The sequence below is a fragment of the Gopherus flavomarginatus genome, chromosome 9, assembly GCF_025201925.1.
Source record: "Gopherus flavomarginatus isolate rGopFla2 chromosome 9, rGopFla2.mat.asm, whole genome shotgun sequence".
Classification (NCBI taxonomy): Eukaryota; Metazoa; Chordata; order Testudines; family Testudinidae; genus Gopherus; species Gopherus flavomarginatus.
In genome coordinates, this window is record NC_066625.1 from 9,614,912 (window position 1) to 9,627,984 (window position 13,073).

The 13,073-nt window shown below is 53.2% G+C and overlaps 1 protein-coding gene across 2 annotated transcripts in view; it reads right to left on the reverse strand.

Annotated features, from left to right (window-relative positions):
- Positions 1-4,050: 4,050 nt before the first annotated feature.
- Positions 4,051-13,073, reverse strand: part of SLC29A4 (solute carrier family 29 member 4) — a 30,587-nt gene continuing 21,564 nt past the window's right edge. The window contains exons 11-12 of one of the 2 annotated variants that reach the window (XM_050966572.1): positions 12,799-12,876; positions 4,051-4,208 (exon numbers count right to left, since the gene is read on the reverse strand). In XM_050966572.1, coding sequence (XP_050822529.1) covers positions 4,201-4,208; positions 12,799-12,876 — 86 coding nt within the window. In that variant the 3' untranslated portion in view covers positions 4,051-4,200. Of the gene's footprint in view, positions 4,209-10,276; positions 12,877-13,073 lie in introns of those variants that run through there. The other variant, XM_050966571.1, reaches the window with a different exon arrangement.

A 13,073-nucleotide genomic window follows, 5' to 3' on the forward strand; every position in this document is an offset into this window, starting at 1 on the left:
CCCCCCCCCCCGCGCTACTACTTCATCCCCAGCGTTCTCAAAGATGAGAGGTTGCTCTTAGCAACTGTTCTGCAGCACTAGCTTGCTGGAGAGGAGGGCTGGATTTTTCCCTGTGTCTCAACACAGACCAGGGTGTCCAACTCTGTTGGGGTCTGGGGGATGAAGTGAAAGTTGTCCTGTTGCAGGCCTCCACCAAGGATCCTCCTCCTTCAATATCTTACGGTCCTAATGCAAGTTCCTCCCCTATGTCGTCCTGTCACTGTTGCTCAGACCCCACCTGCAGCACCTCGAGGTAGCCTCTTGGGCCACCACTTGGGTTCTGTCACCATTGCCAGAGGTGAAAGGTGGTACATGGAAGTTTAATGGACTAGCCCTGTTTCCACCGCAGTCCTCGTTCAGCAGCCAATGAGTCCCAGTAGATTGGGGCGGTGTTCTGCTATTCTGCTCTTTCCAACAGTGAGGGCAGGCCAATGGGCAGTGGCTTCTGGGACTCGGAACGAATGTTTTCTAGAAGCAGTAAGACACACCACACTGATCTCCTCCAGTTCCCCTGGGCTCCCAGAAGCCACCCTATCAAGGAGCTGCACTATGAAGTGAGATACCCAGAGCACAGTGTACCTTCAAGCGTGCAGCATAGCCCAAGGGTGGACACAGGGCAGACCTGCCCCTGCTATGGCATGGTTAGGATACTATCATACATGGTGCTGTTACTCCATATGCTGCTATCCTACTGCTTCAGTTGCCAATGGCTCAGGTTTCTCGGAGAGACGCAGTCTTAGTGCTCATGGTCCTGAGTTCAGTTGATGCTGTCTATTAAGTGTGTCGTCAAGCTTTCGTCTGCCCTGACGGTGGGTTAGCTGAGAGCGGCTGAACAGATCCGTTATGGATTTGTGACAGCCAGATTTAGGTGATTGAGTCTAACATCCTCTCAAGTGGCCCTCCCTAGGGCATCCATAGGGGCGCAATGGTCTAATTACACAGCACCCGGCAAACCTGGCTCCGAGCACAAGTCTGATGAATGATCTGCCCTGCGTCTGGAACACTCATCACTCCCAGGGTGGGGAGCAGAGAGGAGGCACGTGCAAGTTTTGGGGGCAGCAGGTAGATGCGTGCAATGCAGCGGAAGGAGCAGTGCAATGAATGGGGTGTGGGCCACTGCAGAAGCATTAGTGCCCGGCTCCTGATGGAACCATCTTCCTCGGTGGTTCTCAGCCAGAGGAGTAATCCAGGGCATCTCTGCAGCCGAGGAGATGGTGGCTGGAGCAAAGGGAACAAGAGTGACCTTCAGGCCCAGCTGCCTTGACCCCAGGTGGGGAAAGGAGTGAGTTAACAGGTCCAGGAAAGACCAGGTTGAGCCCCCAAACTAATATTTCGCTTGCTTGGAGCCTCTGCACTGGGCAGAGGGAACAAGGAGAAAGGGGTTTTGGGGAAATGTGCATCAGTCCTGCACTGCCCCTAGTCTGGGCTGGGATGTCTGCTGCCTGGGCTGTTCCTGCAGAAACTTAAAGGCTGGATTGTGCTGGACACTCTTCTACCAGAAAGCTGGGGAAAGCAGTGGTGCTGATGGAGACCAATGCACCCCTGCTGGGCCCACCTACCCCTTGGCCAAGGTACATGTATTTTCAGTACCTCTGATGACACAGGGTGGCTGCACCTCACTGTCTCCTGGCTTTCCCAGTAAGGACAATGGCCTTGTATCAGTTCAGCATGGGAAAAGAACCACTGGCACAGTAGCTTCCTAACAGGAGCCAGATGTAGCCGTCTATCAGAAGCTGCAAGTAACAGGCAGCGCCGCATGGATAGGGTGAGTCTGCCATTGGGAGCATGCAGCCTAGAATGAGACAGGACAGGGCAGCGGCTGGAGGGGGTGAAGGGACAAGGACAGGAGACATCTGTTAAAATGAGACTGGCCATTTCCCCTGGTTAAATGTTGGCAGCCTGCAGCATGGAAGCAGCCCTGCTTCCCACTCCAGCTGTTCTGGCCAGCTCAGCTAAGCCATGGCGTTTCACTCCCATGTCCCAGGGAATTCCCATCAGTTTGGCTAAGACACCTGTTCCTATTTCAGGGGATTTGGGATTCAAACAAGCTAACCCAGCTGTGCCAGGAACCTGTCCACCTGGAGCTTAGCCTCAAGCCCTTGTCTCACAGCACTAGGTTTTTCTCTTGGGTCAGGTTAGCTTCCAAACAAATCCATCACTGGCCTCCGAGGTCCTGCTGGAGACAACTTAAAAAGGGCCTCTACTTAGGGCTACCTTGGATGTAGAATGGCTGATGCTAGACACCTGACTTTCAGGATGGCCGTGCATCCACTGTGCTCATTGATTTGGACTTTGGAGTGCAGCCACTAGCAAAGGCAATAGACCATCTGTGGTTCTACGGTGCACTACGCTGCATCTTATTCCCTGCCTGGCCACCTTCCCACACCTGAGCAGCCTGAGCTTTGAGCCAATGAGAAAATTGTACCATTAAATGGATTTAGTTACACTGGTGCAAAGCCCCTGTGTGGACACTCCTAATCTGGTTTATTTTAACTAAATGCAGAAGAGGTGTAAACTCAGCCATGCTAGACTGCTCTTAGAGCAAAATGAGGTTCCTGCAGGTCTAACTAAATCAGTTTAAATTCACAGTGTTGTATTTTTCTCTGAGAGCTTACACAAAGGCACTGAGTTAGAACTCAGCAGAGTGAGGTCAAGGCTCCCATTTTCCTCACGCCACAACCCCACCTCCCTCCTTCAGACCTAGGCACTGCGGAAGGAGGCTTGATGATTTAGTGCTTGGGTGTGTCTTGGCACTTGGCTTTGACAGGAGACAGCCTGATAACCATTCACCTCCTGCCCGGGCCTGGTTGTGTGGCGGTTGTGCAGGGAGCCCTATGGCACTGGCACTGAATGCTAGTTTTCAGATGGTGACTTCCTAAAGGCAGCCGATGCCCCTTTTCCCAGCTTCCAGGCATCCCCTGGACTCCATGAGCCAGCACAATCTGTGGGGTCCCTGAGGCAGGGTGGGGCTGCTGCAGCATCATGGATGGCTTTTATTGTTGGCGAATGCCAAAGGAAAGCAATTTCCGACCTGGCTCGAGGCTGAGCTCAGCCCGAGGAGAATGCTCTGCATTTGTGGTGGCACTTGCCATGGAAGGCTATTTTGAGGCATATTTAGGCTCCTAGCAAGCTGCTAACACCTCTCGAAGTGGCAAAGTCTGGCTGGCCCCAGCTGTGATGTAGCAAAGAAGCAGGAGGCTTCTGCCCAGAGCCCACCTCTCCCTTGAGAGGAATACGCTGCAGGTAGGAAGGGCGGGGTCTGCTAAGCTCCTGCCCCCTGTGCAGATTGTTTGGAAAGGCCTCGTGGTGGGCGCATGAAGAGGGGCCTTTGCCTGACATCACACTGGCTGGGTGAGGATGTTTTTTCCCAAGCTGGGACAAGGACTGCTCCCTTTGCCCCACTCATGGGCCTGACCCCACAATCCAATGCTCCTGTTCTTTGGGACCAAAGGCTCACAGGTTTAATTGTCTAACAGTGTGTGTGGGGATGAGTTACAGTTTTACTTTGTGAGCTAAGGCTGAATAAAATGTATTCCTAAACTGGGCTTTAAAAGCCTGGGTAGGGCAGTGTGAGTCCGGGCACTGCATGCAGGGCCAGGTGGCAGAAATGCTTGTGGTCTGTGCCAGCGACTCCCACCCCCAGCCCTGTGAGGGAGGGCAGTGCTATTCTCCCCATTTTACAGGTGGGAAACTGAGGGACTATAATAAAAGACCCATGGCTGGCCCAGGTCCACTGACTGGGGCTGGGGCTGCTGGGCTCCCAAAGGGCTATACAGACTGTGCTGGAAGAGATGATGGGGTGAGGGCGGCACCCTGCTTTTGCCCTTTAGTCCCAGAGGGGCAAAACTATTCAGGTGCCTAACTCCCACTCAAATCAATAGGCGGTGGGCACCTCAATACTGCTGAGGCTCAGTGACTAGCAAATGGCTGCTGGCTGCAGACTGTCCCCTCAGGCCAGACCTCCCCCAGCAGAGAAAGGAAGTAACCCGGGGCCAGCTCTCTGGTGCCTTTTACAAAAAAACAGAGTTTATTCATCAGCAAACACACAACAGCAAAGTGACAACTAAGACAGTGACACAGAGACTGGACGAGGCCTGAAACCCCTCCTGAGAGAGACGTGCATTAGAGTCTTTAGCTTAGCCCGGCCTGCAGCCCGTGGCTCTACTGCCCTGTGGATGCAAACAAAGATGTTTCAGCAGCACTCTGGGGTAAGGACGCTGGCACACACGCACCCGCACGCCAAGGGGGTGCCAGCTCCAGAGTGAGCCAGGCTCCCTCACAAACCACACTGTGTGGTCAGGGGAACCTGACAGCAGCTGGGCTGAGACATGCTGCTTTTTCCATCCTGCTACGTAGTGAGTAGCCCCTTAATTGCCTGTCTAGCTTGGCCCAGGGGTATTTTCAGGGGCAGAAAAGAACATAGTGAAAGGTGCCAACCTCAAAGTGTGGCTTGCAGTTAATGTAGCCCTAAGTTTATGGATACACACACACACACTGGACAAGCAGAGATGGGCAGCTGCACGTGCCACTAAACAGTCATATTGCGCCTGTAAACCTTGCCGGTCAAACACACGATTTGGCTTTGATAAGCTGGTACAGGCTACATAATAGCCTTGCCTGAGCCCTGCTCAGCCGGCCCATATGATGTTTGCTTAGTTGCAAACTGTGCGCTAGTGAATCAGCTTGTCACACGACTGGCTCCTTCACACAAGGCCACTTGATTTGTCCTTTCTGCAACCCCCAACAGCACCTATCTCAGCTGAGCTGGTCAAGGCTTCTGGGGGTGGGGGCTATGGAAATTGAGTGTCCAGTTCCCCGTGGTAACTGCAATTTTCAGCCTTCTCTTGCAGGCGGCATCATGGACTTTAAATGCACCACTGAGCCCAGTCGTAAAGCATTTTTTACAATGGGTGTTGGTGTGGAGGACAGACATAAATTGCATGCTAGGATTTTCCTGGCAGGCTCTTTTAGCTGACCAGGGCCCATAGGGTGACCAGACAGCAAATGTGAAAAATCGGGACAGGGAGTGTGGGGGGTTAATAGGAGCCTATATAAGAAAAAGACCCCAAAATCGAGACTGTCCCTATAAAATTGGGATATCTGGTCACCCTAGCCCATCATCACTGAAAAGATCACATGAAAGACCCAGACAGGTTCTAACAGAGTTTAGGTTCCCTTCCATCGATAGGCCAAGCGCTGAGCAAATCGCTCCAGCCGTGACACGTCACCTCAATAAATAAAGAACAAAACAAAACTGGCATTGGCTTTGCCTATGCTCAGGCTGTGTTTTCCAGCTGCTTTCCATGCCATGCTAGCCAAGGAGTTTGCTGGCAGGCACATTTGCGTGACCAGCCACTTGAAATCAACTGTTGGAGGCTACTCAAAGGCAGTGACTTTTTGAATGCGAAATGTGAGGATTTGAACCCAAGTCATTTGCACCCGGGGCTGGAGGGGGGTAACACCAATCGTGTCTCCCTGGGTTGGCCAATCAGAATGAACCAAGAGAGACGCTCCCCCCCTCCGCCCCCCCACAGACACTGTATGTCAAATACTCACCAGCAATGGCTGCTGGACAAGCTACAGGACCAAGTGACTAATTTACACTAGTGCATCGGTTTGAGAAAACGGCAGCAGGCAGCGAAGGGAAATGGCCCGATTAGCTCCCACCCACTCAGCTCTAGTTAGACCCAGGCTCGCAGTCTGTAATGCCCCAGCACTGACCAGCGTGAGTACGTGGCTCACTGACATCGCTGGTGCTGTAAACGCTCCACTGCTGTCCCAGCACCTGCAGTGTAGGCAGGACCAACGCCTGCCTGGGTGCATGTGCAACAAGCCGTGTGTGTCCCAACATGGGGCATGAAGAAAAGAGCTGAGGCTGGACGTGTGTGCGCATCGGGCAAGGGAAACCAGCAAGCCAGTGGGCTCCGAGAGAGAGAGAGAGAGAGAGTTTGTGTGTGTGTGTGGTTTGACACAGGTTTGAACCAGCAAATAAGGCTCTAGTACTCACGGCCTGGTCAAGCATGTGTTCCAAACTGTGGGCTAGCTATGTTCGCAGCCCGGGGTAGAGTATGGTGGTGCCATCACAGTTTGGCCTCATCCACCCTGGCAACTAGATCAGCAGCCCATGTAGCAGGTTAGGCTGTGCGTCAGCCTGCTGTTACAGCTCCGCAGCCACAGGTGTGAGTATCACCTCCTGCCAACCAGCAAAGCCCAGACCAGGTCCATAACTAGAGGGCTGCTTTGTTGTGCCATAGGCCTCAGCCACATGGTGCTGTCACTCTTGTGCGCTGTGGTCACGCCATAATGAAATCCCAGCTAGAGCGGGAAAGGCAGCTAGGAAAGCACAACCAGCTTTGGGCGTTGGCATGGCTTGGTGTTGTGCTGCGTGGGCTGGCTGGCAGCAGATCTGTACCCTGGAAGTTAACAGCTCAGAGGCCAGTAGCTGGCATTCAAGCTTATACAGCACAGGGCCTGGGGTTTGGCAAAAACTTCCTTTGTCCAGGTCTTAAAGTAACACTCTTAGCGGCGATCACTGTTAAAATGTGGCATGGGCTTCACTGCATTGCAAAAAAGGACCACGATGGGCATTAACCCTGCTATAACTGTGGCCTTTGTGTATGGTGGGGTGCAGCCCTTAGGGTCCCTATACACCACAGCTGAACCTATGCTTAGCAACTACCCCTGCTGTGCGATCTAAGCCGGTGCTTGTCGGTTCCCTGATCAGTGTACATGAACCCAGCCAATTGGGCTCCTCCCCACAGGCCCTTCCACACAGTTGTGCACCAGAAGAAGAGCAAACAGAACTATGCAAAGGGAAAGCGTGAGTGTGTGGCCAAGTTGCTGCACCCATTCCTGCCAAGCACTAAGTGATGACTGGCCAGTACCAACCTCCCTCTGCCACCAGCATTCACAATCGTCTCAGCCTGTGCCCCTGAGCTCTTAAATTAAGGGTGGCCAACATAAGCCTGAGAAGAAGGCAGCATTTACCAATGTACATTGCCAAAGAGCCACAGTAATACATCAGCCGCCCGCCCCCTCCCCCCACATCAGCTTCCCCCCACGTCCAGTGCATCCTGCCCACCGGCAGCCCCACTGATCAGTGCCTTCACTTCTCTCCCCACACCTCCTTATCAGCTGTTTCAGGGAGAGCAGGCGGCTCTGGGGCGGGGAGCGAGGGCATGGCAGGCTCAGGGGAAGGAGTGGAGTGGGGGCATGGCCTGGGGCAGAGCCAGGGGCAGAGCAGTGAGCACCGCCCCCCCCAGCACATTGGAAAGTTGGCACCTGTAGCTCCAGCCCAGGAGTCGGTGCCTGTACAAGGAGCCGCATAATAATTTCTGAAGAGCCGCAGGCGGCTCCAGAGCCACAGGTTGGCCACCCCTCTAATTAACCTGTAGCCTTGGTGTCATAGCCCCCGCTATTGCTCCTGACTGATGGAGCGCTGTCTTTGACTCCAGTGGCTTGGCAGAAGGGAGATCTGGCGCCTCTCCCTGCTGTTGCTGTGAAGGGCTGATTGGCCAGGACCAGCAACCAAGATGTTTTGCAGTGGCCATGGATTTGCAACAATATTCACTTGCTCTCTCCAGTGATATAAACCTGGTCTCACTGCATGGGGCAAGGACACACTGGAGGGAGCGCGGCACTTTCTGAAAGGGTTAGGGAGCACATGGAACTGCCCCAATCAGGAGGGGTGGGATGGATGGGGCAGAATTAAGTAGTTAGGGTTCCCCCCACCCTTCCCAATCCTGAATAATAGCTGGCGGTGAGGGCTTCGTCACTGAGACAAGCACCCACATGAACCTGAATCCCCCCACCCCACAAACACTGGTCCCATCACATGTTCCCATGCACCAGCCAGCAGGATGTGGCCCTCCCTTAGCTTGCTTTGGCCGGTGCAAGAGTCTAGGGGAGCTGTGGATGCTGGAGGCCACCGCTCTTGCTGACATGGAACCCCAGCATCAGGAATCAACACAGGAGAGATGATGGGGGCAGTGCCAAGGGTGGGGGCAGTGTTGCCTCCTCTCCTGCCCTTCCTCAGCCATCTGCACAGGAAATGAGAGATCTGAGAACAGTGAGGCACATCCTCATGCTGGCCCACTTGAGCTGATCTCCCAGAAATGGCTCAGGGCTGGTCAGCCCTGGCTTGGGAAGCTGTGCTACTCATGCTATGTGCCCTCCCAGCAGCATCCAGCTGATGCCCTCAATGTGCTTTACAAATACTTCTGTGCCTGACTCACTCCATCCCCAATGAACATATTATCAGCAGCTCCATTTCATAGCTGAGGAAACTGAGGCTGTGAGTAATGTGAAGGGACTTGCCCAGGGGACCAGTGGCAGAGCTGGGAAGGCCTCTGAGCTGACTCGCTTCTGATGGCTAGACTGCTCTTCCTCTCCAGCAGCCCCTTCCTGGGAAGAACAGGCTTTAAAACCAGCCCCGGCAAATTCCCTTCCCTATTTACTTAGCCTGACTCCAACTCTCAGCTCCTTTGATGCACCAGCTGTCCCTGCAACAAAGCCGGGCCATTGGGTGTGTGTGCTTGGTGCCTTTTCCCTCTGCTCAGCTTGTCTGCCCTGCTCTAGCGCGCAGGCTGCCATGAGCCAACGTTCACTCCCCTCTCTCACCCACGGAACAGACCGCCCAGGCCCAGCGGAGAGGCGGGTGTTGGCGGGCGATGGGGCCATGTGCTCATATTCCCTACAAAGCCACGTGTTTTTTGGGCGCATCGCTTCCCGTGTCTCTGCCTCGAGACAATTTACACTAGCTGAACTAACAATGCCAAATATTTTATTATCAGAGGGGTAGCTGTGTTAGTCTGGATCTGTAAAAGCAGCAAAGAATCCTGTGGCACCTTATAGACTAACAGACGTATTGGAGCATGAGCTTTCATGGGTGAATACCCACTTCGTCGGATGCATGTACAGGCCTGGCTCCTGACCATGGCCCCGCCAGCTCATCCCAACAAGGCATCAAGCTGTTGGCTGGTAGGCAGCGTCATCACTGCATTAGGAGCGGTTGACATGGCTCATTTTCTGCCCATCAGCCAACTCAGCGCTGAGGACGTGTTTTCAATCTAGTGCTAGATTGTGTGCGAGCACATGATGATGGCAGATAGGTGTTGCTAGGTTACGCAGAAGGGAGGACTAGGCCTCTCCGCTGCAGGCGAAATTCTCTGCCCTGTGCTCTGCAGCAGGTTGGCTGCCCAAGAATATGCTGATAATCCCTTCTGGCCTGACACTCTGTGACTCTGCATAGAAAGCAGGAAAGAGGCCAGGGAAGGATGGCAAGGAACCATTAGCTGAAGTGGTGCATGGAGCATTGTGCTGCAAAGGAAAAGGTTTTGTGCCATGACTAAAGTCACATGGCTTTGAGACTGCAGGCCCTGGCCACTTAGGATATGTCTACACTGCAATTACAATCCCGCAGCTGCCCCATGCCAGCCGATTTGGGCTCGGGCTGTGGGGCTGTTTAATTGGAGTGTAGACATCCATGTTTGGCCTGGTGCCCAGTTTCTAGGGACCTACAAAGTGGGAGGGTCCCAGAGCCTGGGATGCAGCCTGAGTCGGAACATCTACACTGCAATTAACCAGCCCCATAGCTCAAGTCCGTGAGCCCGGGTTGGCTGGCAGGGGCCAGCTGCAGGGTATGTCTAACGGCAGCACAGACAGATGCAAATGCAGCCTGTGACCACCTTGCACTGTAACTATAGAGGATGGCCAAAGCTCAGCACCATGACTCGATGCCTTTGTTTAATGGTTAGTTTCACTGCCGGTGATAACTGATCAGGTATTTCTAGTCAACTGGCAGGATGACCCAGCTGCAAGCAGACACGCATGTGCTTGGTTTGATTCCCCTGAAGAAAAATCTACTGATTTCCCCATAAATAGCTTAGACACCTGCTCTGTATTACTCCCCCCCCCCAAAAAAAAGTATATGACCTTCTAAAATATTACAAAATGAGCTACGTGCACATATAAAATGTATGGCACAAGCCGTTTGTCTCAGTATTTATCATCATGTACTTTACAATCTAGTCCAAAGATCATAAAACTGGCCAGTGTGTCTCTACTTGATACAGTCATGCCTGTACGTTGCGGCTCTGTGCAAAACATGATCATCACACAGATAAAAGAAATCAGTGGCACACACTATGCTCCCCCTGGACTCAGCGACATGTCATTGAAAGAGGAGACAGGGTACATCTGCAACGCCCCATAGCGTTTAAAACTCATGGATCAGGCTCCTGAAACTCATGAGAAAGGTTTACAAATCATGAGATTTTTAAAAATATAATAAGATTTGGGTTCTTTTTATTTGTCTTCAGGGATTTTGGGGTTCAGGTTTTCAGGCTTGTCTCTAGAACCAGGACGGCTGGAAACGTATATTGTTTGAATTAAAGCTGAGGTTCCTAACTCCAGGAGCTGGGGCTTTATGGAAAACACCAACGACCAGGAGACTTGCAAGAGTATGCAATGTGGAGCTGCAACTTACAAGGGAAAAAACACCTACCCCCATTTCAAGTCACCTTAATGGCTTATGCAGGACTGAAGCAAGCCTTGATTGTGGCACAACCTCTGGGCCTCTCTCTTGGTCAGTTCTAGTTACTGGGATGCTCTTTTATGAGGAAGTGTCAATGGTGGGACTTGGGCATGGGGTCCCCACATGAGCTCTGTGCTAGATGAGCTGAAGAAGCTGCTCCATCCTAGTCTCCAGTGACTGTTCTATTCCCCACCCCACCTCCTTAACTCCTGACACCGTCCTGGGGACCAGAGTGGAATGGTCACTAAGCACGTGCCCTGCTCTGGGGGTGGACCGAAGAGGGGAATGGGAGAGCTAATCCCTTGGGTCTTTCAGGGTGGGTGACTGGTGGAGCAACTGTCTCTCCAAGGGCAGGAATTCCTAGTACAACATCACACTGGGGAAGCTGGAAAAGGAAGAACTGAACTTTCGAGAAGGCTCAGTCTGCACTACAAACTGCATAACCACCAATCCCTGCCCAGAAGTGATAGCAGTGGTGGAAGCTGCAGCGTGGAGAGGACACTGGGGTTTTTGCCTGCTTGTCACCCACCCCTACTTCAGTATTTGCTTGTGTAGACAACACCACTTGCAAACTGTACAAGCCCTGCCAGTGTAGACAAATAGCTGAGGACAGCAGAGCAGCTGCTCCTAGGTTCCATACAGCTCACAGGAACCATCTCTTGGGAAGGGGCACACCCCCTCAGCGTTACACTCCCAGGACCACGGTAACAAACACCGGGCAGATCAGTTGTGGTGCCTGCTATTAATAACTCCTTCCCCACTCCTACCCGATCGAGGCCAGCGGTGTTTTGGCCAGTGATTACAATACAGTGTCTCATTCTAACACAGCATCTTTCTGTCGCCGCAGGTCTTTTCCTCTCTTCCTGCCCTCCATCAAGCTCTTTCTCTCTCCTGCTTTCTTCCACTCCTCTAACACTGCCCCCTCCCCTTGCAATGTCTCCCCACTTTCCCTTCATCTCCTCTTTGCATCTCCTTGGCGCGCACACTCAGTCTTGGGTTTACACCTGCCACGTGTCAGGAGCATGCTGGGGAGCTGTGATAACCGTGACACAGCAGGATGGTGCTGGGCAGTGACGTGTACTGCAAAGCGGCTGCGTGCGAGTCTGAAGACCAAAGGCTGGACGGTAGGCTGGTGGTGGGATATGCAGAGGTGGTGTAGCCAAGGGGTTAATTTTATCTCAGAGCCGAAGACCACTACAAACGTCTGACACAAACGCCATCACATTCCCACTAGTCTCAGCACCCTGTCCTTTGTGCACACACGCTCTCTGGGTCAGGGTGGGTGGGGACACCCCATACCCTTGTACAAAATCAGGAAACTACACCCCAGGAGTCTCCTCCCTGCTCTACCCTGCGGGGTGAAATGCTAAGGCAAGGGGTGCAGTGGATGGGCAATCCCCACTGCTCTGTTCCCCAAGGAGCTGGAGCCCCTCTAGTCATGAGAAACGGTTCCATAGTGGTGGCACATATCAGCTGGACTTCCTAATGCAGAGATTCACCACAATTCACCCGCCCTCTCACATTTGTTTTTAATTTGCCACCTGGGAAAAGCCAAGTGTCGATAGGGGATAATACCCCAGCCTAGACCCATAGCTGGCTGGGAAATCCCTGGGCCAAGCTTATCCCTGGTTTAACACCCTGGACTTCAGTGGTGTTACACCAGGCACGCGCTAGACCCACTGTATTCTCTAATGGATATCCAGTGTCTGTAAAGTTCTGTTCCACTAATCCAGCGCCCACAAGGACCTGTCAGGGGTGGGAGGGAGATGAGGCCAGCCTCAGAGCACTGAGCTTACCCACAAGAGAAGCTGAGAGGAGGCTAAGTCGGGAGTGGCCATTTCAGGGTGACACCCACTGTCACCCTCAAACTTCTGTGCCATTGCTGAAGCCAGTGACAACTCACTGCCAACACCTCTTGGCCCTGCCTATAGCCAGCTTGCAGGCCTGAGGATCGGCTCCACCCTTTCAGTCCATCAGGCCAGGGGCCTGGAAGGGGGATTAATATTTCAGGGATCAGATTGTGGCTAGGGTGGGAACTGAGTAATAAATACAGGACAGATAATTCCCATTCTCCTCGCCTCCCCAGCCCAACCCACCTGCCCCCTTCTCCTGCACCCCGTCCCGGCACAGAGCTTCTGTAGCTCCAGCCGCATCGCCCGCTCAGTACCCCGCCGTGAAAGAGCTGTTGTAGGTTTCAGTGTGGAAACAGGTACTGTGAGATGTACTGGTGAGGCTATAGGCAAAGTAGGCCACGGCGGAGCCCAGTGTCAATCCGGTCATATAGGACACAGTCATGGTGTTACCTGCAGAGAAGGGGAAAGGGGAAGAGAAGCCAGGAGGTTAATCCTCATCTGCCAGACATGTGCTGATGGCTCAGACCCTAACAGGACACCCAGAGGTGTCTCCACTCATGCTCCTGGGCCCCGCCGGATTTGGGACAGAGGTTCCCCGCTCTAGCTCTAATCCGTAACATACCCCCCAGAGCAATCCAGCGCTAGCG